The sequence below is a fragment of the Sinohyriopsis cumingii genome, unplaced genomic scaffold (assembly GCF_028554795.1).
Source record: "Sinohyriopsis cumingii isolate HCF-2022 unplaced genomic scaffold, ASM2855479v2 utg000622l, whole genome shotgun sequence".
Classification (NCBI taxonomy): Eukaryota; Metazoa; Mollusca; class Bivalvia; order Unionida; family Unionidae; genus Sinohyriopsis; species Sinohyriopsis cumingii.
In genome coordinates this window covers 6,525-34,376 of record NW_028315918.1, presented here as the reverse complement: position 1 = coordinate 34,376, position 27,852 = coordinate 6,525, and the positions used below count along the sequence as shown (strand labels likewise).

General features: G+C 35.1%; 1 protein-coding gene across 1 annotated transcript; it reads left to right on the top strand.

The window, feature by feature from the left end:
• LOC149773630 (uncharacterized) lies at window positions 1–27,502 on the top strand. Its single transcript, XM_089946177.1, has 6 exons — window positions 1–120; window positions 7,810–7,862; window positions 10,074–10,169; window positions 17,477–20,744; window positions 22,958–23,044; window positions 26,963–27,502. Exons 1-6 carry the CDS (start codon window positions 19–21, stop codon window positions 27,119–27,121), a joined length of 3,765 nt encoding a protein of 1,254 aa, XP_089802303.1. The 5' UTR covers window positions 1–18; the 3' UTR covers window positions 27,122–27,502.
• The last annotated feature ends 350 nt before the right edge of the window (window positions 27,503–27,852 follow it).

Genomic DNA, 27,852 nt, shown 5'->3' with positions numbered 1-27,852 from the left:
AAGAAGCAGTATATTAAAATGGCGAGTGCGGGAACGAGAGACGAACTGTTACCAATAATTTTTGACTACATCAACGAACATTGCAAAGATATTTCACCAGTTTTGAAAAAATTTAACATTGTAAGTATTTCTAATCGATATACTAGTCTTTAAAGACTGCTTTAATTAAGGAAAACGCATTTGCAAGGGCTAGAACAGTCATTAATGTGGAACACGTGCTTCCAGACTACTATAGGATTAGTAGGACATCGACCCCACGGGTGCTCGACGCGAGCTTGATGTTAAGAAGGAAAAAAAACAACAACAATCATCTAAAGGAAAAAAATCATACAGAGTGACAAAAATACCTTAGATTACCCCCATGACCCGTGCTGACATAGGACCCTATCATAATATACAGCGAAGGTACGGAACTGCCAAATACTTTGCTCCCATGACCCTGATTTCCATTTGCTATTGCCGTCATTAAAGACACACGACCATACTATATGGTTATTTTACTCCTGAGATATTTTTCTAGGCATCAAGCGATCATTGACTTTTCTGCGTTGTACCAAACTGATGTTACACATGTGAAAACCGGTGACCAGTTATATGGACAATGTTTTAAACTATGGTGCGTCCCTTCTTGAATTACAGAACAGTGCTAGATGCAAAAATAAGTTTTTTACTTACCATTAACTCGATTCAACTTTAGGAATCCTGTTCCATGCAAGAATTATACATTGTCTTCTTCACTGCACAACACATCGTAAACATGCATATCTATTTTCAAAATAGGCAAATTATGCGGCACTAACGTCAACGCCAAAATATGATTGGCTCAAAAGGTTATACTTATTATTATAGGAGCACGGACTTGTCTCAGCAGTTAGACTTCGCAAAAATGCCACGTTTCGGAGCCCGTAACTTCAGTTTGGTACAACGCAGTTAAGTCAATGATGGCTTGATGGATAGAAAAATATCTCAGAAGTAAAACGCACCGAAACGCAATAGAAACACTGAAACACACTTAAATTATATTGTTGTTCTAGGGGTTAATGCCACCCTTAAGCACACAATATATACATGGTGGCCAATATTAATAGTGGAGGAAGAACCCGAGAAAACCTAGGAAGGAAAGAACCACAGACCCATGAGAAGCAAACTGGCAAGCTTTCTCGCATACCCACAGTGGCTGAATCCTAGACTTGAACCCATGCAGACAGGTGAGATGGCAGTGATCCGTAACGGAGAGTGCTTTAGACCACTTGGGGCCCCAATCAGTTAAATCATATATACCATAGTGTAGATTGGTTGTGTATGTATAATTCATGTCTGACATTTAATATTAATGATATAATAAATTAATATGTACTTTCTTTTCTGCAAGTGATGTAACATCAAACAGATTTTGCCGACAGTTCATAAAGTAAAAAAATTTAATATTAACAGCGTGTACTGCCATTTATACACGAGTTTAATACTTCAGCTATCAATAATATAAACACATTAATATTGATTCCTTAAGTTGATTATTATATTGTGGTTATTAATAATTACATTTTTCTTGTTATCTTATATATATGTAGAGAGAGAGTATTAGTCGGAATATGAAAATGCTTTGTTAGATTTACGAGAATGTATTTTTATCATGTATATTTTATTAAACACTAATAGTGTCCAACAGAATCTATATATTAAAAAGCATGTCTTCCATGTGGTACAAGAAATGACTGTTTGATAAGTCCTATATTATTTTTGCTTTCTTCCACTAATTGCGGAAATTCAACCTTTAAAAACCAGCCAGCATTCATTCTTGCCTTCCTGCATTGAAATAAAGATTATTTAACCAGTAGCCATTGGAGTTCAATACACTATCATACGTACTTAATCCGCTAATCATGTGGACTTGTACTGCATGTCATTTTACTCAAATATACCCATTAAATATATCTTTGGTGGTATGGTTTTTATTCAGTAATTGCTGAATATAAAGCGGCCACTTTCCCTGTTGTAGATTCATTGCGTCATTTGCATTCAGGTTCTACTAAACACCGAAAGGTTAGACATCTGTACAATTTTTTATTATGTGTATATATTTGCATGCATTTATATATTTATCTAAAGAAATTGGTGTTCATTATCCTTATTGTGAAAAAAATAGCCAATTGAAATTATACATCTTTTTTACATTATAATTTTTTTTTTTACAACTTTGTGTAAAATTAACTTAAAAAAATTTGATGGGAACTACACAGCATTAAAACGTCATCCATCGTATAGGAAGCAGGTCATGTGTGTGGATGGTTTAATGGACAGAGATGTTGCCATTGTTCAGTCTACTGAACAGTATGCTACATTGCGTACTAGGCCCATTATATGTTCGGTCTTTTCTTTCGGTCCACGATTTATGTGATAGTAAGGTTGATGTAATGTACATTTTTGTTCAATGGCGATAAGTACAGTCTGAGACTTTTAATATTAAAAATGAATTCTTTGAGTGTATTTCAATATATTTGAGTGTCTGAAAAAAAAGACGCGCGCAGTCTCCTATACATTATAATAAAAATAATGAAAACGCAATGAAAATACTGTTGTTATTTATTTTGATTGATTTTTTGTAAGAATAATTCAATTTTGTTTATTATTTGAAATAAAGAAGCAGTTGTTACTGAATTAGTTTGAGGAAAATATGATCTTGTTATACATGAAGACAATACTTTTTAATGCAAACTACATTCAAATAGTTTGAAACTTTATTTCATTGAAAACATTTACTAAAATGAAGACTAATTTTATACTAAATAATTTTTAAAAAAATCCTCTAACCTTGATAAAGCCAGTCCAGCATCATACTCATCACTTTCAAATGCACAGGATTTGCGGAAGAATTGTAGTGATTTTAAAGACCAAGATATAAGTTCTTGCTGAGACATATCAATACATCTCCTGTGGTAATATTTACAATAATCTGAGTGCTGAATGGTCACATCCAATTTACACTTGCTACAGGGAAATTCAGCACAGTGTTGTTTCACTAATGAACATAGCCAACTTGCCAAAAATTTACAGAGCTTAAACACTTTTATATGAAGAAACATGCCATTGTCATCAATTCATATTCTGAAATAGCACATATGCCCCGACTGCAAAGTAAACATGCCAATATTGGCAATATTATCCTCCATAATTGGATCTGGAGACGCCTTCATATCATTACACTAGAAATGTGTATAGGATAGGTGATTAGGTTAATAAAGGATGGTACCAAACTCCATTTACTTAATGTTTGAAAGATTAAAGAAGTCAAATACTAATTGTGAAAGAAAATATTTGAAGTAAAGCAAATCATTAATATCTCTGTTATAAATATATAAAGACTATGGTTCAGCAGGCCTTACTCATTATGGCCTTTTGTGCTTGCGAATACCAAATGGTCATTAATTGCGTTTATTAGGAAAATGTGTTGATTGCTATATGGTAACTATGAATTTCATAATCAAAACTTAATGATATAAATAATTAAACGATGTTCATTTTTAGTGCATTATATTTGCAAATATTAATAATAATCTGCACACCTTTATTCATAATTTCCAAGCCGGTGTTTCTCTAGTGGAGATCAAAAAATGTACAAAAGAGCTGGGTAGGCAAGAATATTGGAGCTGTGTTACAGCTCGAGATTAAATATGTGGCTGTCAGAAAGTCTCATAAGATCAGAATATTTTATTGGATATTCAAAAAATAATCACATACACATCTTAAATTGCATGCATAAAGCCAAGTCCAATTATGGAATCAAGAACTGGTGCAGCAATGTAACATCTGTAAGAAAATTACATGAAAGCAATCAAATTTCTTTCTACTGTTGGTCCAACAGCCATAATGTGATCTATGAATAATGCGCATTCATCAAACAGCATACATTTTCTCTTAGGTGTAATGGTTTAAACACAGATTATTTATGTTGAAACAATACGGCAAAGTGTTCATCATATACGTACGTAATTCAAGGAATTTATTTTCAATATCTTCATCTTCAGATGACGTAAAAATGTTTCAGTACGAACACTAATTTGAAAGATACATAAATTATCCATGTAGAAGTTACACAAAATATCAGAAAACAGAAAATAATACTTTATTAAAAGATACATAAATTTGAAATAAAAGCATAAATGATGATGGATAAAACATTACGTGTGAAGGGAAAAAAGCGTCATAAGTATCATATTATCTGAAGTTGACCGATAATCACTTTGCGAAGTTCAGTCTGGAGTGTCTCAGTAATCACTAAAAGAAATGTTAAAAGCGTATGACACATCAAGCTCTGTTGAGACTGGATGCATGGGAATGTGATATGATTGCAGAGACTTGTAGTTGCGTCTCAGTTGGGATTATCAAAGTGTTGTGACGTAATAAATACTGATTATACAGAAAACATGTAAATGAAGTTTGAAATGCACAGTGTGATCGGTGATTATTTCCTGTTACTGACACTGTAGTCTGTATAATAATTATAGTGTGTTCCGATGTCGGTTGACATTGGAACGAATAGTCAATGTTTTAAGTATATCTCACACAACTGGCAAATTTGACTTTTGTTGCAATGTTAGTCAACATCAAAACAGGCTTCATAGCGCTGTTAGTTGGGCAGTAATTTCCAGACACTGAAAACATAATATCAGCGTCAAGCTCTTATTGTAGGACTAATGGTTAGAATGAGATGGAAACCAGGAATGCCAAAATCGGATTAGATTGAAGAAGTTTTCTTTAACAAAACAAACACAAATGTACAAATATTAAAGAAAGTGTTTGGATACCTTTGGTTTTTTCAAGATATTTATCATCCTTTTGACTAATTTTGGCATTCTCAACTTGCATCACATTCCAGAAAACTGAAATATAGGTCAGCAGAACTTGAAAACACGTCCATTTGTGTGAGAATTTGAATTTGAAAAAAATTTCAAGACATCATTTTGGGAGATTCATGTGTTTTGGAGCAGCCATTCTATTTTGTTGAGATCATGTGAGAACATGTAACTGATCATGTTATTTTTAGAAGGTTTCTTGACATCTTTCGAGCTTGTCTAAATCCTTAAATTACTATAACATTATGCATAACAATGACCAAAAAATGTCAAATTACCTAATTACAATTTTATACCCATTCGAAATAACTTGTTTGTTGTCCACTGTCTGATGAATAAAATCGGTGACTTCTTATCTCCATCCACTTCTCATTTTGTTTTTCCTTTGAAGCCCATTAATGAAATAATTATAAATTTTGCTGTTGAATTTAATGACAGTTTCTTGTTTTGTTCTTTCCTAATTTTTATATTGAATAAAGAAAAAAGTAATACATTGAAATTAACGTATTTTTTCAGCAAAAAATTATTTTGGTTCCTTAAAATTTATATAATTTTAGAAATGAAACAGTGTTAATCTTTTCTAACCGTGTCATTAATGCGTCACATGCCAATTGCATGATTTTCGGATTGGTAGAAAACTGCCTTGTTGTTATGACTAAGAAGCTTTAAAAAGAAAACGTACATAGATATTAAGGAAAAGAAAATACTGACATTAAAATTATTGTTATATTTGCCATTGTTGCCATTTCCTGTGATTGTACATTTTTTTCTCATCTTTAAGATGGCTACTAGTGACGCTGTGATCAACCTCTTTGAAACAGATGATGTTATAAACAAGGAGATCAAAACATACTTATAAATAAACGGTCACGGAACAAATGTTTGCAGCCATGAACCGTTTGAAGTATTGAATTTTATTACAGATATAATGATGATTCACAGTGTAAATGAACTTTTATTGAAACGTGCATTGTTTATAAATTATTACATGATTTGTTCTTAAGGGCTCTAAAACCTATACCGTGAGGATACATTGGAGTAACTATAGTCAGTCTGAATCTATGTGGCTTTAATTTGGGGAAAGCCTTCAGTATATGCTGTGAAGTACTAGATATTCTTGAAAATTGTATCTCATTCCCAACTCGTTCAAATTCAGAACACATTACATACAGACATGATTTTTCTCTGTTTTAAAGCTGAATTCCACTTTTCTCTTGACGTGAATCAGATTTTTCTTGATATAGTCCATTTTTTATATCATCTCTGATCTGGTCTTTTAAAAAAAAAACTGTCCACTCCCATTCTGTAGTGACCCTTGTATATTATTTGTATAATGGAAACTGATGGCAATGGAAAGAAGAAGCATGCTTGCAAAATATGGCATCCTGAGTTTGTTGAGACCATGACACGAAAAGTTTACATAAAGGTTTAAAAAAACGTATGGAAATGGGAATGGCTGCAGCAGAAAGTTGATGGACATTTAGTTGGTCATTTTATAAGAAAACTGAATGCTAGAGGACTGACATTTTGTGACCTCTGCAGTAAAGATCTGAATTGCGGTAATCACGGTTGGAAGAGTTTGGAACAGCACCTGCAAAAGAAGCAGCATACAGACAAATTGAAGCCCAGAAGGCATCTGGAAAAAGTGCAGTTAATTACTATAAGTAGAAAGATATCTTGCATAAGAGAGCAGATGTAGCCCTCTGTCAGAATATGCTCACTGCGTGTCGCCAATACAAGCATCAGCTTGAAAGAAAAATGGCTCTTAGTTAGAAGGAAAAGAAACAATTGCACATTGCGCCAAAAAAAGGAAGTGGTGATAAAAAGGAAGGCTAAATAAATCTTTGCCAAAGCCGCAAAAAGAGCTCAACTGGCTTATCAACAGGTTCTGTCCATGGAGAAAAAGACAAGTGAATGTATGGGATTATTTGGATATAGTTGATATACTAGGGTGTTTATTTTACAAATTTGTTATGAAAAGAGAGAAGTATAATATATTTGCTGCAAGAATTGAGAAATTGTGATTTAATTACGATGTGAACTGACATGCACATGAAATAACTTCAGCATCAGTATATTGGAGAACAGATTCATGTGACTAAATATTGTAAAATTATTGAAGTCGAGTTGAACAGTTTTGGCAAGTTTATTAGTTTTTGAAATGATTATTTTGGTTCATTTTATGATCATAAGTTGCACCAGGAGCAGTTTTCTATGAGTGTAGAATACATTTTTGGCTGGCCAAACCATGACCCCACGAGATTAAGCGCGCTGCCCATGAAACCCCCTTAAAAATGTTTTATCTTCTTTTTTATGGAAGATCAAAACCATGTCTGTTCACTGTGCCATTTTTTAGGCATAGACTTGGCACCAAAACAAAAATGTGATGCGTATTACATTATAGGACTACATTGACACCATACACTGCCTAGTTCCACATAAGCCGAGGACCGGTATAGTTCTGTAGTGTAAGTCACTTCTGATATTTGTGGGTTTTTTTTATGGGGGGGTTCTGTTTTGCTGCTAAAATGATGGTGTGCTCTGAGGTTGATTAATGTCAGAATGAAGTCTGATTTTTGAGGAACATATCACACACTTTGCAGCCCATGTCAGTGCTTTAAAAACTCTCATGTTGGAATATTTAATTTGACTTACAACCCAGATAACTAACAACATAAACCCTGATCTGCTATCATATTTTGGAATGGTATATACGGTTTTGTGTTGCTTGCAGTTGGTCCCAATTCAAAAGATTGTAGTGCCTGTGCTAAATCAGGTGGGGGTAACACTTTATGATGTATTAATTTGTAAACTATGCATGATACTTTTTTAAGAAGAGTGGATATGGGGTTTTCAAGAATTGGAAATTTGTAAATAAGTTTGTACAATAACCATCCTGATCTCACACCTTTGATGCCACCTGTGCTTCATGATTTCTTGTGTCCTTATTTTTCAGAAAAGTTCACCCGAGGCTCCAAAGCTGACAGATTTGTACTTGGAATGGAACAAGTAAGTTTTTTTTTTTTTGTTTGGGAAAATAAAATTTAGTCACCTAACTTAAGTATTCACATTCTCTCTCAGTTTCAAAGTCATTATCTGGGAGCTTGAGATGTCAGTCAGAATTGCTTTATAATCTAGAAGGAGCTGTAAATTTTAAATTGTACAACTTCTATTCCTGACAGAATTGGAAGAAGTGGTTGGACAGTAGGGAAGAGTGGGCAAGATTAAATTCAGAATATAAAGGAGAAAATGAAAAATTTGAAAATAAGTATCTGTTTTAAACATGACATATGCTTGACCGCAATCTGCCATTGCACATGTTTGCTCACTTTGCACTAGATTTTTAAGTGATTATGTCTGATAATTGGTAGGTATGATAATTGCTAGTGCTCGCACGTAAATTTTCTCGCCTTAAATGTGGAAGATGAAGTAATATAAAACTTCATTATTTTAAGTTCATTTGATCATAGACCAGAAGAACTTGTGGAAGTGTGCGTGTCCATTATCCATTGGTCTATTAAATTGTCCAAAGTACATTTGTTTGTTAATGCTGCTCTTACACTGGATTGCTGTGAACCAGTTGAACTGAAAATGGTGCAGCTTTAATATCCAATATAGCCACCATGGAAGCTGTCTTGAAAATCATTGCTACTCTTCCTGAATGGATGGTCATTTTCTCAACTGATCACCACATCTTTTTCATAAGGGTTTTCTAACCTAATTTTTTAATCCAGGCATTCCTGACTTGCAGTGTTTACTTGGTCCTAAATGGAAATGGTGCTAATCTGATGTCCAGTATTGTCACCAGCAGCCATCTTGAACTTTTTTTATTGCTATTCTTCCTGAATGGTTTATTATATCAATTTATAATGATATTTTGTTTTCACTAAAAGATTTCTTATAGTGTCTAATTTGGCTGCCATTAAAAACCTTGTTATTGCAACTTGTTCTGCATGGATGGTCAGATCACCATAGTTTTTGATAAGAGAATTGTTGTGTCTGGTTGGTCTCGAGTGAAATGGGGTTGATGTGACTTCCAGTATGGCCCCCACAGTAGCCATCATCAAAATTGTCTTACTGCTACTCCTATTTTTATGATCTTATCAGAGTAGAGTTTTCACTGAAAGACTTCTTTTGACGTCTAGTTGATCCTAAATGAAGACATTTCTAATGTAGTGGTCAGTATGACCAGAACAATGGCCAGCTTGAATTTTTTTATAGCTAGTCCTTTTTGGATGGTTTTATCAACATGAGGTTTTCACCAAAAGACGTACAAATGTTTTTTTTGGTTCAAAATGAAAATGGTGCCTAATAAGTCCTGAAAAGATGGCCATGACAGACGTCTTGAATATTTTGTTATTGCAACTGAAAAGACTTCATGTGATGTTTTAGTTGGTCCAAAATGAGCTATAATTTTAAAAAAAATCTTGTTTCTTTTTGGTTTTATATAAAAATTGGTGCCAATCCTATGTCCAGTTGTATCTGTTCTGATCTCACATGGATGGCTTTATGAAAAGGGTTTTTTTACGAATTGACTTCTTAGGATATAGTTGGTTCTAAATGAGGATGGTACCAATTGTATACCCATCCAGTATGAAGGTTGTCTTTAAAATCTTATAGTCTCTACTGAATGGATGACACTTGTGACGTGGGGTTTTGTTTTCTTTTTTTTGAAAACACTTCTAATGATGTCACTTTGTCGTAAAAGAAAGTGGTACCAAGCTGACAGGTATGTGCACCACAGCAGCTAATTTGAAAATTTTGTTTTAAATGAAGACTATTAAAGAATATTTCAAAATTAATAGTTAAATAGAATTCTTTTTTTCTTCAAAATACTTCTGATTATCACCACTTTTTCATAAATGAAAGTGGTGCCAGGCTGACAGCCAGTATGTGCACCATATCAGCTAATTTGAAAATTTTATTTTAAATGACTATTAGAGATGATTTCATCATTAAAAGTTAAGTAGAAGAAAGTTGTTTTTTTGAATTTCTGGAAATCATTTTTGCATAGTCGGGTATCTGTCATAGGAGTTGTCAACCTAAACACATTTACAGAAATAAAGTACACATTTTGTGTCTGAAAAAGGACAGAATTTAACTTATTTTGACTCAAACGCATGCAGACATACACATACACACACATCCTTTTACAATTCCATACCTGTGAGTGTTTAATATGGCCCGTTTCCTAAAATTGTAAACTGTTAATGTTTCTAGGGTACATGGGAAAAGGAGCTTGAGCACAAGTTCAGCATCACCAGCCAAGAGAGCAAAGAGAGACAACTCCTCATCTGATTCCAGCTCTTCAAGCAGGTGAGGTCTAGGGAAGATGCTGGATCCTTTGGCAAAGCATTATTTTATTTTATTCATTTGCTTCTTGCTGCAGTGCTGATATGGTGCCCATCCACACAATAAAAATTGTACCCTGCTTTTATACTTGAATTTTGTCATCTATGGCCATGCAGCTGTTTGAGAACAAAGGGTTTTTGTTGTGGATCTCAGTATATTTTTTAGTTTTTTAATTTTTTTTATTAACCCCGTAATAGGTTGACCAGTGGGTCGGGGAACCATCCCAAGGTCACCTTACAATTAAACTGTTTGATTGTAAGGATCTCAATATAGTTAGGTATTTGAAAAAAGACAACCTGCATAGGGTCTTGAATCCACAGCTACCAGATTGTTCAAGCTAACCACCACATAGTGATGTCTCTGAACCTTTTGCTATTGTCGAAAGAAGGCAAAGGCATTGTAAGAGCTGCTTTTGCTTGCCCACTTTAAGTGTAATGTTTTCTAATATATAACCAAATGTCATTCTTTCTTTCTATCAGCCAAGAAAATTTGTTTTCAAACATAATACATTAATCAGTGATTTATATTTTCAGTGTTGGTATTTTTACATGATAGCAACCAGGTTTATGGTCAGGTTATATCTTCTGGTTTATAGTCTGGTCATCTTGCAACTTGATTGGACTGGGTACTTCATTTTATCAAGGATTTTGGAGAAAAAGATTAATCTCAAATTAAATTCAATTTTTTACCTCTACTAGTTGTAGACAATAACTTATGATAGCATGTTATTTATTTATGTTGTCTTTCCATCCATTTGCATTTCTTTTATTGTCTGGAGGATGTGCCATGAAACTTGTTCAGCACATTTATCCCATGGTATAGCTGGACCCAATTGATAATGGGAACCATTATCAATTGGGTCCAACTATACCACGGAATAAATGTAATTTCTATATGGTCACAGCAGTGGCCATCTTAAAAATTGTATTGATTCTACTTGACCTGAATGGATGGCCTTATCAAAATATGGATTATACCAAAGGACTTATTGGTCCTAAATAACAATGCTGCCAATCTTAACATGCATTATGGCTGCTACAGTAGCTGTTTGGAAAAAAATTGTACTCACTACTCTTTCAGCAACAATTGCCTTATTGAAATGTTTTTAAAAAAAATAAATCAAAAACACACATTGTGATACCTAGTTATTCCTAAATGAAAATGCCACTCATTCATCCAGTATGGCTGTCTGGAAGATCTTGTCGTTAATCTTGAATTGATTGCCATAGGGCTTTCACTAAACAACACTGATATCTAGTTTGGTCTTGATAAGAAATGATACAGATCACATGTCAGTATGATTTTTTTTATCACTTCAGAATATCTGAAATGGTTTCAGCACTGGGCATTAAAAAAGATATAAGTCATATCCTGGTAATTCTTTTTAACCAGTGGAATGAACATAATTTCTAAAAATGAAATAATTAGTTATAAAATAACTTTGATCTAAAATGTAAATTTTCAGTGTTTGGAGATTTTGCTTTTGCTTTTGAGGATAGGATCTTGACTGCCATCAGGCCTATTAGGAGTTTCTCATTGTTCATTGATTCTTGCTGGGGTTTTTCTTCATCATTTCGCCACCAGTTATGCACAGCCTATCTTGTGTTTAAAAAATGGCATTAAACCTTAAATAACATATTTGGTATGAACAATAACAATATCACAGGATATCATGGTGTATTAACGTAGAGATTCCATAATAACATGCACAGGCAATTCATGAGATGTTATGAAGTTATCAGGAGAGAAAGCTTTTCAAGATATAGTTCACATGTATCATTGGAGTCTGATTAAAACAGAAATTACCAGCTTAGACTTCTTTTTGAATTTTTTCTATGAAGCATATTTTTTGCAGTCCTGAGCCATACTTGAGCTACACCTGATTTAGGTTAAAGACATAGTTCTTGTCTGTGTATTTAGTTCACTGTATGTACATTTGAGAATTGGCAACAAAAACTGTTGAAACTTACTGTTGTTGTGTGCACGAGTTTTACTGAATTGAAATCCAGTGTATAGATGCTGTAGATGAATATAGTGTAGAAGTAAGAATAAAGTATTACTTGGTGACAAGGAGGAAATTGAGATTTTGATTTAATACATAGTAGTGAATAACAAAATTGTCAGGGTTTTGCACTTATTTAAATGTTGTTATTTAATAACAGTAAGATACTACCCTTTAGCCAGCCCAAGCTAAATATTCCCGCATCCATTAGTGATTGGAGGCCAGAAAACAATAGAACAATGTTCTAGTCTGATTCCTTAGTCGTATCTTGAGACGTTTTCTCTCTTTTTGACCCACATGCTCATACATGTGTGTCAGGACACTCGATGAAATTTACCTTTGTTGCTGTCTTTGGCTTGGGGCTAAGCATATCCTTTTTGGTGGTGTTTTAATCGTTTTCTTCCCAGTTCTTGCTTTATTGGTGTGCATCTGTGACCCTTTTTTTAATCTGTGCCTGTTATTTGTATTTATCCATGTCTGTCATTTGTGTGTACATGTCCCTTTTTGTACATGTGTGTCTGTGTTCCTTTTTGTATCCACATGTCCCTTTTTGTATCCATTTGTGTTGTGTATATCAGTGTACCTTTTTGTATCTGTGTTTGTTATTTGTGTGTATCAGTGACTTTGTTTGTCATTTGTGTGTGTGTCCTTTTTGGATCTGTCTGTTATTGGTGTTCAATTAATGAAATTACTCAAGCACCACTCTTTCAACCAGTTTGATTGATTAATCAAGTGCAAATTCAAGATTTCTTATGGTACCAATAAATTTATTGAATTATTATTACTACTGAGTTTGAATAATCCCCAAATAAATATATAATAGTTATCAAAATTTATAGTATAGACCGTACAAAAGTTTTAACAATACAAAGAATATTTTGTTTGATTCGTGCTTTTTATACTTTTCTGAAGAAAAAAAATTCATCTGTAATATAAGCTACCCACTTTAAAAATGGTAAGCAGAAGTCAAAGTGAACATTCTGAATTTTCTGGAAGAAACGATAAAAAATGGGAGCCTGCTTTGGGTTCCAGAGGAAAGGAAATGGTCCAGCAAAAATAAAGAAAATCTTAACTTGATAAGTGATTTGCAAGTTGCAAAAACGAACATGCATTCATTCAGGTTAGTAGAACACCTGTGTACATGATCTTGAACAAAATTATTTTGATTTTACGATCTTATCTTGGTGAGTCTTGCCATGTTATACATAAAAAAATCAGCATAGATAAATATTGTATTTTTTTATTACAAATAAATATTGTTTCGTATTGTAATATAGGCCTAAAGAGTCCATCACACTGCATTTACTTAACCTTTTTATAAAAACGATCAGTAGAAAGTGTCCAAACAAAAGAAAATTTGAGTCAAAGGGAAGTTTTGACATGTTTTATATTCATTTCATGGTTTGAGTTGGGCTTCAGATAAATTAAGTTCATTGAAGTGGAATCCTCTTCCTTGAGGATTTTCAGTCAAGCAGGCAATCTTTAAAAGCAATCTCGAATTAAACCAGAAAATGGATGTGATTGTTTTCCTCCATTAGAAAATTAAGTCAGACAGGCTTGCTCCAAATGTTGATTGAATGACTTGGCTGTACTAATACGTATTACCTTAGTTAACATGTTAAAGACTCCTCAGTTCAGTTTTGAAAATTACAGAATTTCTAGTTACAAAAGACTACTGTTAATGTTAATTAAATCTCATCTAATTATAATCATGGCTAGATGGTTCTAGTAATTTATCTACTTTCTAGTCATTTACATCATTTACACGAAAAATGATTTTGCCTTTTCATCTGTTAAGTTCTTGTCAACAAGTAATCACAGTTTGTTTTTTATTAACTTGTTCTTGTTATAAACAAATTACACAGTTTTGATATTTTCTTTTTATTTAAGAAAGTCTTATTAACCAAAACTTTGACTATATACCAGTTAGACCCTAGCTAAAATTGACTATTTACTTTGGTCCTATCATATGGCAGCCATATTTAATCTATTGCTAATTGATCATTTATTGGTTTATTAATCAATAATCGATCATGAAATTTCAGCCAATTCCCAACACTAGTATCCGTTATTTGTGTATATCTGTGTATCTTTTGTGTTTGTGTCTGTCATTTGTGTGTATCTATGTCCCTTTTGGTATCAGTCGTATTTGTGCATTTATATCCCCTGTTGTATCTTACCTGTGTCCTGTTTGTCATTTGTGTGATGCGTCCCTTTTTGTGTGTCTGTGTCCCTTTTTGTGTGTCTGTGTCCCTTTTTGTATGTCATTGTATGTATCCTTTTTTGTATCTTTATCCGATTTGCATGTATTTGTGTACCTTTTTGTATCTGCATTAATTGTATGTCTCTCTTTGTATCTGTCATTTGTGTCTATCCATCCATTTTTTGTCATTTTTGTACGTGTCCCTTTTTGTATCTGTGTTATTTGTGCATTATGTGTCCATTTTTTATCTGTGTCATTTGTGTGTATCAGTGCCCCTTTTTGTATGTGTCCCCTTTTGTTTCCTGAAGGAATGTTGTACCTTACCGTGTGATTTTTTTTTTTTTTCCTTTTAAATTATGTCACAAGATTTTCAGGAGGTGTTTCTTCGTGTCCACTTCTTTCTGGCCTTTGGAAATTGGTCTGGATTAGGAGGCAAGTCCATTTCAGGCCCTTTCATTTGGCATTGCTGTGCATGTGGAGCCTTTACTATGGTAACAAGAGTAATGGCAATTGTCTTGAATTCTTTAGTAGTCCCCCATCCTTCAGTACTTTGATTGGTCATTGCACAGCATCCTCAGACATAGTTGTCTCAAGGACCTGCTTCTCTGTCGCTCGGTGATGATTTGTTAGGGTTTGATCCTCAACCCAGGTAATTCAGGTCCTGTCCCTCATCGGGACTTGTGCCTGGAGATAAATTTTCTAACCAATACGTGGATGGCTTGCATCTTCTTGATTCTGTTCCTGATAGGAGGGTCTTTTGCCTTGATTTTCTTTTTGCAGGCATAGAATTTAAACAAATCTTAAGCTAGAAGAATTAATAGATTAGAAATTTACTGGTCTTGCTGAATCTTCATGAGTCTTTCTCACAAAATATTTTGGGACAGCCTAAATCTTTCTAGCCATTGGACTATTTTAATAGGAAATTTACTGACCTGGAGCTGCTGATTTGCTTTTCCCTCTTTCTCTTGTGAGCTCTGAATGAAGCTACAGATTTGGTTTCCCTCGAGAGATTTCATTTGTTTCCTGTCCATTACCTGCTTATACACAAAGATTTAGAACCTTCAGGCCTAGCTCATAAGAAATGATCCGCCAAGGTTTCCAACTACATTGCCCAGTTGTTTTTGCTCACTGGAGAATCATTTGTAATTGGCACAGAAAGAAATGCATTGATCCTATTTGTCCCCCTTCAGCTGCAGTTGCAGATTTTTTCTTTCTTTTTGAGGCAAGTGAACGTTCTCTATCCACCATTCAGGGCTATTGGGCAGCCTTTTCTTGTACTCTAAAGTTTTCTAAGCTGACTACCATTGGGTTGGATCATTTGTCTTTCTGCTTTCGTAATGCATTTTGAGCTCGAAAGATTCATCATATTGTTAAAGTGCTATACCCTCAGGATGCTTGCATGATTATAGTTGTAGCTTTCTTGTGAGTTAATTTCTGTTCTTTTTGTTAGCAGTTCCCTAATGTTTCCTGTCGCTATCAATGATTGGGGTAAGTCCTAGCCTTGTTATTCATCTCTTGATTTGTTTGTGACGTCCATTTTAGTTTACATTTAATATGAGATCATTTAATTATAGATGTGATGATTTTTAGACTTTCCATAGTGGTCTTGTACCATCATTATCTTCTGTTTGTTCAGTTCATCACACCCAATCGTTTATAATTAGTGTTTTGTTTGGTTCAGAACATTCGTTGATTCATTTATTTTCCTTTGAGTTTACTGTTGGACTTTTAACAGTCTCTTTCATCTTTGTTGTAGCACAGTTATCTGTGTCTGATTTAGATCTTTTATGTAGCTTTAACAATTTTTTTAGTCGTCGCTATGATGTCTGCAATATGGAAGTTTATAGTGATGTGTTGCGTCGGGGCATCATGCCACAGACAAGTAACATCATGCCCTACCAGGCTGACCAGTCACAAACCTCTTAATGCTGAACACCAAGTGAGGCTGCTGGTGGTAGCATTTGTATAAGTCTTTGTTATGACTTGGCTGGGGTTCAAATCTGTGCTCTCCTAGATCCAAGTGGATGCTCTAACCACTTAGGCTACCAGAGTGGAATCTACTGGCAAGCTTTGTCACACAGCCACATTGGTTGAACCCAAGTCATTAAATCACAGGGACGAACGTGAGATGTGAGTGATCTGTTAAGGCCATTCATAAAGAAATAAAAGAAAAATCTTGATTAACTTGCCCCCAAAATGATTGACATGATTGACAAAAATTGATGAAATATCCTATTCTGAAGGTCATTCAGATTTATAAAAATAATACCATTTTCTATCACATTGACACCATCGCCTGAAAATTCACCGAACTGAATTTGACCAACTCAGTTGACTAGATGCATCCTGGCAGATGGGTCTTTTCAATATTTTAAAGTTGTGCTGACTTTCAAATATGGATGAAGATACAGAAACCTAGCAGAATTTGTTTTCATAACCTATGCAATCAGCAACACTGGAAAAAATTCAACAGAATGTATCTACTGACCTATATTTATTTGCCAACTGTTCTGACAGATGTAAGGGAGGTGAATGATCTCAGGTTGATTTGGGCCTCTTGTTTTTAGTTCAGAAATGTAAAATCAGTGGGCATTGTAAGGTAAACATCATCAATTAGTATTTTAACATTTAGTATTAGTCCTTATGTCTATTTTCATTCCCTGGATTATATAATTTTCTGCTCTTTACATGTGTGTGTGTTTGGATTTTGAACGTAGCTTTAACAATTTTTCAGTCATATCACTACATTGTCTGCAGTGTGGCAGTTTATGGTCATGTCTAGCATTGGGATATCATGCTGCAGCCCAGTCACGTTATCCTGACACCAGGCCTAACACTAACATATTGATGCTACGTGCCTAACAAGGCATCTGTTGGGGTATCATTTTTATGTCTTTGGTACGGTATGACTCAATTGGGGTTTGAACCCATGAATTCCCACACCTGAATGAATGCACTAACCACTAGGCCACCAGAGCAGTAGATGTAGTTCCAGAATATTGGACTCAGATGAGGTTCTGTGTACTTGTTTGATATGATTGATTTGATGTTTTTTTTATTTTACAGTGATTCTCAGTCTGATGCTGGCAAGAAATCAAATCCTGCAACTGCTACGAAAAGGGTCCATCAGTTGAACAATTCTACGGGAAATGGGCAGAAATTGGAAAAATTGCAGGCTAAGAGGCTGAAGTTAGACAATTCATTGGCCAGCAAGAAGGCTGGTAGTGGGACTTCTGATTCTGATTCCGACTCGGAGAGCTCAGTATCTGATAATAAAAATGGCACGAGTAAGCAGAAGCAAAATCCAGTGACAAAAACGGCACATAGTAGAGGAAAAATTGCATCAAAGCAGTCATCTGATTCCAGTAGTTCAGAGAGTTCCCAGTCCGATGAGAAAACAACTTTACAGAAAAAGATCCCCAAGAAGACTCCATCATTGTCATACAATAATGTACCGCCACCTGCCGAGTTGTCTACCCAGAAAAAAGGTACTGCCAAGGCAAAGCAAGCAGACACCCAGCAAGACTCGTCTAGCAGCTCAGACTCATCGGGTTCAGATGATGACAAACAAAAAAAAATAATACAGAAGATACCCACAGGTAAAGGTGGCCAGGAAAATAAAGCTGCAGCAAAAACCACACCTGCACAGAAAGGAACACCAACAGCTAAAGCTCATAAAGACTCCAGTTCTAGTTCTGATTCTAGTTCAGAGGATGAAGCTCCGAAGAAAGTCACAGCAAAAACCACACCTGCGCAAAAAGGAACACCAACAGCTAAAACTCCAAAAGACTCAAGTTCTAGTTCTGATTCTAGTTCAGAAGATGAAGTTCCAAAGAAAGTCACAGCAAAACCCACACCTGCACAAAAAGGAACACCAACAGTTAAAGCTTCTAAAAGCTCAAGTTCTAGTTCTGATTCTAGTTCAGAAGATGAAGTTCCAAAGAAAGTTGCAGCAAAAACCACACCTGCACAGAAAGGAACACCAACAGCTAAAGCTCATAAAAACTCGAGTTCTAGTTCTGATTCTAGTTCAGAGGATGAAGCTCCGAAGAAAGTCACAGCAAAAACCACACCTGCGCAGAAAGGAACACCAACAGCTAAAACTCCAAAAGACTCGAGTTCTAGTTCTGATTCTAGTTCAGAAGATGAAGTTCCAAAGAAAGTTGCAGCAAAAACTACACCTGCACAAAAAGGAACACCAACAGTTAAAGCTTCTAAAGATTCTGATTCTAGTTCAGAGGATGAAGCTCCAAAGAAAGTCGCAGCAAAAACCACACCTGCGCAGAAAGGAACGCCAGCAGCTGAAACTTCAAAGAAAGTTGCAGCAAAAACCACACCTGCACAGAAAGGAACACCAACAGCTAAAACTCCAAAAGACACGAGTTCTAGTTCTGATTCTAGTTCAGAGGATGAAGCTCCAAAGAAAGTTGCAGCAAAAATCACACCTGCACAGAAAGGAAAGCCAGCAGCTGAAGCTTCAAAGAAAGTCACATCAAAAACAACGCCTGCACAGAAAGGAACACCAACAGGTAAAGATTCGAGTTCTAGTTCTGATTCTAGTTCAGAGGATGAAGCTCCAAAGAAAGTCACAGCAAAAACCACACCTGCACAGAAAGGAACGCCAACACCTAAAACTCCAAAAGATGCAAGTTCTAGTTCTGATTCTAGTTCAGATGATGAAGCTCAGAAATCTACAGCAAAAACCATACCTGCACAGAAAGGAACGCCAACAACTAAAGTTTCTAAAGATGCAAGTTCTAGTTCTGATTCTAGTTCAGAGGATGAAGCTCCAAAGAAAGTTGCAGCAAAAACCCCACCTGCACAGAAAGGAATGCCAACAGCTAAAGCTGCTAAAGACTCAAGTTCTAGTTCTGATTCTAGTTCAGAGGATGAAGTTCCAAAGAAAGTCACAGCAAAAACCACACTTGCGCAGAAAGGAACACCAACAGCTAAAGTTCCTAAAGACTCGAGTTCTAGTTCTGATTCTAGTTCAGAGGATGAAGCTCCAAAGAAAGTCACAGCAAAACCCACACCTGCACAGAAAGGAACACCAACAGCTAAAGTTCCTAAAGACTCGAGTTCTAGTTCTGATTCTAGTTCAGAGGATGAAGCTCCAAAGAAAGTCTCAGTAAAAACCACACCTGCACAGAAAGGAATGCAGGCACCTAAAACTCCAAAAGATGCAAGTTCTAGTTCTGATTCTAGTTCAGATGATGAAGCTCAGAAGAAATCTACAGCAAAAACCACACCTGCACAGAAAGGAACGCCAACAACTAAAGTTTCTAAAGATTCGAGTTCTAGTTCTGATTCTAGTTCAGAGGATGAAGCTCCAAAGAAAGTTGCAGCAAAAACCACACCTGCACAAAAAGGAACACCAACAGCTAAAGCTCCTAAAGATTCGAGTTCTAGTTCTGATTCTAGTTCAGAGGATGAAGCTCCAAAGAAAGTTGCAGCAAAAACCACACCTGCACAGAAAGGAACACCAACAGCTAAAACTCCAAAAGACTCGAGTTCTAGTTCTGATTCTAGTTCCGAGGATGAAGCTCCAAAAAAAGTCACAGCAAAACCCACACCTGCACAAAAAGGAACAGCAACAGCTAAAGCTCCTAAAGACTCAAGTTCTAGTTCTGATTCTAGTTCAGAGGATGAAGCTCCAAAGAAAGTTGCAGCAAAAACCACACCTGCACAAAAAGGAACACCAACAGCTAAAGCTCCTAAAGATTCGAGTTCTAGTTCTGATTCTAGTTCAGAGGATGAAGCTCCAAAGAAAGTTGCAGCAAAAACCACACCTGCACAGAAAGGAACACCAACAGCTAAAACTCCAAAAGACTCGAGTTCTAGTTCTGATTCTAGTTCCGAGGATGAAGCTCCAAAAAAAGTCACAGCAAAACCCACACCTGCACAAAAAGGAACACCAACAGCTAAAGCTCCTAAAGACTCAAGTTCTAGTTCTGATTCTAGTTCAGATGATGAAGCTCAAAAGAAATCTGCACTTAAGTCAACACCTGGTAATAGCAAAGTTACCATAACGCCTAAAGCTAAGCTTGATAAAGGTTCTGGTTCTAGTTCTGATTCCAGTTCTGAAGATGAGGCTTCAAAACAAGAACAGCCTAAAGTAAATTCTGACAAAAGCACACCAAAGGGCACTCCCAACATTACAAAAAGTAAAGACTTCAGTTCAGGTTTAGGTTCTAACTCCAAGGATGGGCAAGGAATAAAGGGGCCCTTGACATCAACCCCTGCTGCAAAAGTTATCAATGGGATCAATGGGGGATCTGGTGAAGACTCAGGTGTGTCATGTGCTTCTGACAAAGCCAGTGGCAAAATGCCCAAAGTAAGTATGCTGAACTGTATAATCCATGTCACCTGAGAAATTAGATTTCTAGAGTTGAACATGGAAGTAGAAGAAAGAAGAAATAAAGAAAAACGCATAGTATTATATACATGTTGATGGTGTGCATGTATTTGTTCTGGTATGTGTTATATATTCTCCTAAAGTTGAAAAAACAAAGAGAAAAGAAGAAACAAATATCCATCCTATAATTATGTTATGGATGTTGGGAAATTGTGTGGATCAAAGAAGTTTCATTAGTCTATATTCCAATTAGCAATACAGAATGTGGTCACAGGTAATTGCCTTCTTTCCTACCAAAATTTATTAAATGTAGGAAAGAAGAAAAAAAACCATTATAAAGTGGATCAAACAAGTTCTTAACCTGTCATTTTAGCAAAGAATTTTATTTTTCTTCTTCAAAATGACAAAGGTGGGTGCATACTGTATAGCATCTTCATGTGGGAAAATCCTTCCACCATGTAAATATTTGGTTTTGTATTTTTGTCATTTTAATTTCTTGGGTTGGAAATCCAGGTTTCATGATTTTACCTCATCTGGTGATCAGTATGTGTGAATTAATGGGTTTACTATTGTAAACGTTATTGTTAAAGGAAAAGATGACCAACTTTTACCAAATTTTTGCATGAAGGGCTTTAAAATTATACAGTTGATGCCAATCTGCCATCAGACATGGTCAGCATTACTTGAAATTGAAATAACTAGTAAGAAATACTGGAGTAGATGTAAAATGGGTGCTTAATAACAGTTAAGCCATTTTTATTGCATAGCTTACACTTTCCAGGATGGAAAATACCGTCAGCTGTATGAGGATAATTTCTCCATGCATAGGGTGACTTTTGAAAAAGATCTGATGTCTAACCCAAGAACTATGTTTACTAGCCCTCATTTATTTTCTCGGTCACAGCCAGCAATATTTTTGCCTAAAATTCTTTCCTGATCTACCTGCCATTATGTTATGAGGCATGTATGTCTGTTACCAATTTGGTTCTGCACATTAACTTTAGTTGTCCATCATCGACAGCTATAAAACTTTGTGGATGGATTGCTCTTGGGGTTAGGGAGAATAATATTGAATTTGGTGCTTTAAAGGTCAAAGAGCAAGGTCACTGACTGGAAGAAGAAATATAGTTTATGCACAATAATGCAAGATAACTATCTTCTACAATTGCATAGCTGCCAAGTGTCCCAATTTTTTCCTTATTTGTCCCTTGTTTTTTGACCTGAATATGGGTGTACATTGTTTTTAGAAAAAAATGTTTGTTAGTTTTAAAAAATAATACATTTCCTTGCAATTTTCAGTTTAGAATGGGTGTTCAGATAGAAAATCACACAGAATTGACATCGCCAATGAAATTTGGTACATTGGAATCGATAATGATTGGGAAGAAAAAAACAAGGTGTGGAAAAGACTCCTATAAACAGCCTGTGTCTGAGTGTGTTGCACTCTTGTACCTTCTTAATGAGCACCCAAATGGAACATGGTGCCTGTCCAGAAGGTACAACTGTGCAACATATGCATCTTTGACATTAAATAATTATGTAAGGCACTGTCATACATTACTGATGGTTGTATATGTTGTAAATAGTTACATATGCATTACAATATCTGAACAAGTCAGTATTTTTGTACTTGGGGGTTGGCAGCTATGTAATTGCCAAACCCTACATGTTTTGACCTGAAAAGTCATTGAGTGGAATAAAAAAAAGGTTTCTGCACAATAGCTAAGTTCTTGATCATTTATGTTTACCAGTCTCTGCAGGTGAGTTTGCACTTATTGCAAGAAAGCACTCCATTGATTTTCAGGTGAAAAGGTCAGAGGTCAGTTCAGTAAATGAAAGAAGAAAAATGGGTGTCCACACAATAACATTAATTCTACTTCACATACAAACACACTTTGCATTAAGTATGAAGGCTTTTCATATTTGTATCAAAAGGTCCAAGATCACTTTGGATGAAAGCGAAAAAATATTTTCTGTGCAAAAAATGTATCTATCATTATACAGGGCATATAATATGCCATTTTGTTCACTGAAATTTTGATTCAGTTTCACTACAAGCAATGTTTTCCACCTGGTAATTATGTGTCATCCAGTACCCAGTTGATCTGGCGGTGCCCTTCTTGTTTACTCAGAATTTCTGAGTTTTTGGTCATACACATCCTGTTATTGTAAATGTTGGTTTGTTATTGCAGAAAAGTCCAGGCACACCATTCAGAAGAGTGAGAGTTGAAGAGGTAGAACTTGATCCAAGATTGCAAGACAACTCGTTTGAGGCAAAGGTAGGTTTTGTCTTGCATCAAAATGCATCTGTGCTTTGAAAAACATATGAAGTGTTTTTGTATAATAATGTGTACCTCAGTGCAGTCTGCATTAACCCAGATCTGCCATCACCCATTTCATCAACAAAGCTGGGAAATTTTATTCTCATGGTAATGTCCTTTTTTATGAAATTTGTTCTAGCCATGCAACGCAGATGAACTGATTTGTTACAGTATCGATTCATTGATTATTCCAATGATTATTACAATATAACTGCATTGATTAGTGAATTGGTGTGATTTTTAAATTCTGACTGAATTGATCAGTGAAAAGGTTTGATCCTTACATTATGACTGCATTGATGATTGAAATGGTGCAATTATTACATTGTGACTGGATTGATTGTTGAAATGGTGTGATTATTACATTGTGACTGCATTGATTAATATGGTGTGATTATTACATTATGACTGCATTGATTAGTGAAATGGTATCATTATTACATTATGACTGCATTGATCATTGAAATGTGATTTTTACATTAATTATTGAAATGGTGGTGTTATTACAATGTGACTGCATTGATCATTGAAATGGTGCAATTATTACATTGTGGCTGGATTGATTGTTGAAATGGTGTGATTATTACATTATGACTGCATTGATCATTGAAATGGTGCAATTATTACATTGTGACTGGATTGATTGTTGAAGTGGTGTGCTTATTACATTATGACTGCATTGATTAGTGATATGGTGTGATTATTACATTATGACTGCATTGATTAGTGAAGTGGTATCATTATTACATTATGACTGCATTGATCATTGAAATGTGATTTTTACATTAATTATTGAAATGGTGGTGTTATTACAATGTGACTGCATTGATCATTGAAATGGTGCAATTATTACATTGTGGCTGGATTGATTGTTGAAATGGTGGTGTTATTACAATGTGACTGCATTGATCATTGAAATGGTGCAATTATTACATTGTGGCTGGATTGATTGTTGAAATGGTGGTGTTATTACAATGTGACTGCATTGATCATTGAAATGGTGCAATTATTACATTGTGACTGGATTGATGATTGAAATGGTACAATTATTACATTATGACTGCATTGATGATTGAAATGGTGCAAGTATTACATTGTGACTGCATTGATCATTGAACTGGTGCAATTATTACATTGTGACTGGATTGATGATTGAAATGGTGCAATTATTACATTATGACTGCATTGATGATTGAAATGGTGCAAGTTTTACATTGTGACTGCATTGATCATTGAAATGGTACAATTATTACATTGTGACTGGATTGATTGTTGAAATGGTGGTGTTATTACAATGTGACTGCATTGATCATTGAAATGGTGCAGTTATTACATTGTGACTGGATTGATTGTTGAAATGGTGTGATTATTACATTGTGACTGCATTGATTAGTGATATGGTGTGATTATTACATTGTGACTGCATTATTGATTGAAATGGTGTGATTATTACCATGTGACTACATTGACTATTGAAATGGTATGATTATTTCATTGTGACTGCATTGATTGTTGAAATGGTGTGATCATTACATTGTGACTGCATTGATTAGTGATATGGTGTGATTATTACATTACAACTGCATTGATTAGTGAAATGGTATCATTATTACATTATGACTGCATTGATCATTGAAATGTGATTTTTACAGTAATTATTGAAATGGTGGTGTTATTACAAATGTGACTGCATTGATCATTGAAATGGTGCAATTATTACATTGTGACTGGATTGATTGTTGAATGGTGATTTTACATTTTGACTTGTTTATTTTTATGACTTATTTTGTTATGTTATGATTTATTTATTTTTCAGATGTCATGATCATTACATTCCTTGCTTGTTCAGATGTGATAATTACATAATGACTATTATTCAAAAGATGTAAAATTTTATGTTATGATTTCATTGATTATAGAATTACATTATCATTTCTTTGATTATTCAGATATGATTATGATTACATCATTGAATATTTAAACGACATAAATATTACAGTATTTATTTTTCAAATGCTGCAGTTTCATTACAACTTTATTCATTATTCATGACATGATTGTTACCTTGTGACTGTTGATTATTCAGGTGTGATTATTACATTGTGGCAAATAACATGGTCATCGACTTCATTTATTATTTAGTTGACTGTTACATTATGACTTACTTGATAAAATGTCTCCTTTTACTTTGGTATGTCGTCATGAAATTGGAGAGACCACATAATAGCGACTAAGGCTAACATGTCCTGCCGTGAAAATGAGATTTCTTTTTGTTGGCATTGTTAATGTTACAATGCCTATGTTTGTTTAAAGGATAAATCAGGTGGGTGATATAATGGTATAAGTTTGCATCCTGGTCCTATTCATGATGAATGAAAGTAAGTAGAAGCTTCTTCATACATGTAGCAGTCAATCTGTTGTAATTTGAGCAGTAATTTGGGTAAACAGTTTTCAGGTAACTGGAATTATTGTGGAATTTACTCATTTTTTATTAAATTAAGAATTTACTTTTTCTACCATTATCCATTAATGAAAACAACTCACATTTGGTATAAAGTGAGAGTTTTGCCATGCACGTGGACTAATCATATTTAAATGAAATAATTTTGTTTCGGTGGTTATGTAAACATGGTCATGATAGCTTATGGGATGGTCTCTCATCCATCCATCACTTGGCACAAGTTTCTGATCACAGCTCCACTGAACTGCTTGGTGGATTACCGTGAATCTCTGCACACTCCTTGATTCCATGTTATGAGATGCTGCTGCTTGGACATCACAGGCTGCCATGTAGAAATTTATGTAACTACATATGAATATCATCATCTGGTTTTCACTATAAGACTTCTTATGTCTGGTTGGTCCTAAGTGAAAGTGGTGCTGATCTGACATCCATTATGGCAGCCACGACAGCCATCTTGAAAATCTTGTTATTGCTACTCCTACTGAACAGAAAGTCATCTTGAACACTTGTTGGTCCTAAATGTATCAAGCAAATAGCCGTAGTCATATCAAAATGAAAAGTGGCTGTGGATGGAAGAGTTGCCTACAAATCACACATCTTACTTCTGTTTGAGTTCAGGTATTGGCGTCACCAAGATGGATTTGTGAGAAAGCTTCCAGTACTTTCCCATAGGTCAAAGGTTCTTTCAGGTTTAAAGCCTGCCATATATAGCCCATCATGGGAAGAAAATAGTTTTAAACCCCACAATACAAACTAAACCAAAAGAAAATGGTACCAATCTAACATCCAGTATAGCCACCATGGCAGCCATTTTGTAAGTCTTGTAATTGTTACTCAACCTTGGAGAAAGTCATATTGACAAGGGGCTTTTTACCAAAAGACTTCTTGTGATGTAAATAAAAACAATTCTGTTTGAATGTCCAGTCAGGCCACCACGTCAGCTGTCTTGAAATCTTGACTGACCTCAGATATGACTGCCACATGGAAGAGGTTAAAAATGTTGTCATTATTTTTCCTGATTGTCACAGCAACTTGTGTTTTCATTAAGTATTCTAATGGTGTCTAGTTTGACTCAAAGTAAAATGGTGCCATTCTGGCAGCAAGTATGGCTCCCACAGTGGCTAATTTGAAAATCTTGTTGTTCAAGAATAGCAGAGAAATGGCTTTAAGAAATGGTTGCATCGTGAATCCTTGGAAATTCTTTTCTGAAACTAGAGGGTCAATTGCTTTGATGGATTCTTTCCAGTTGATTTGAGGTTTTAACTTGATTTGTTTTATTACCATAGTATTGTGACCAGTGATGTGCTGTTAACAGCTGACAAATATCAAACTGTACCAGAAGCAACTTGTGTCTTGTAACTTATTGTTGCCTAGAACTTTGATTTGAGAAATTTTAATATCGGATGTTTCAGAGTGGAGCCCAAGGATCATGGGGAGAGAAGGCAAACAAGGACTTGAGAGTCACTAAAGGCAAGAGTTTTCGCCATGAAAAGACCAAGAAGAAACGAGGTAGCTACAAGGGTGGAGTGATCGATACAAGCTGCCATTCTATCAAATTTGATGATGAGTAGACGGTAAATGCAAGGGTTGAATGGAACTGCAAAGAATGAAAGAAAAAATGATCACAAAAGTATAAATAACCTATGGATATTCTTCATACTATTGAAGACAAAACATTACATTAGCAGTGAGACGAATACATGGTCCAAGCGTGTCTGAACCATTTTCTTCTGAAGTACTAGATACAGCTGTATGGGGCATTGGTGGCTGATCAATTTAAGTAAAGGTTACTCTGGTATGTGCCATTAAAACAGAGGTGTTCCAATTAAGAATGCACAATAGATTTATTTTTGTCTGGACATAAGTGTTCATGGTTTTGTGTAAAACCCGATGAAAAATATTGAATTCACAATATTCATTGTTCTGTTGCAGCCATTAAATTGTTTAATTACCTCAGGCTTTGTCATTTATGCATATAGGAAAGCCAGTTAGTGGAGACAATTGCAGTGCTTGAAACATTTTTTTATGTAGAAAATTTTGAGATAATTTATGGGTGACACATAGTTTTGGTTTTAATGTGTTTTTTTTCTTCTGTTGAAATAAACAGCATGTAAAAGAGAACAGCTCCATTAATTTTCATAAACTTTATTTTGCCTTTGCCTACTTTATTCACAGTGTTACCTTTGTCTTTGTTCATAATGTTCAGAAATCATGAAATTAAGCTAATATTTACCAGACAAGTGCTGAAAATCCACATAAAGCAGAGGTCAAGGCCAAGCGCAGATGTGTGGGTTTTGTCATG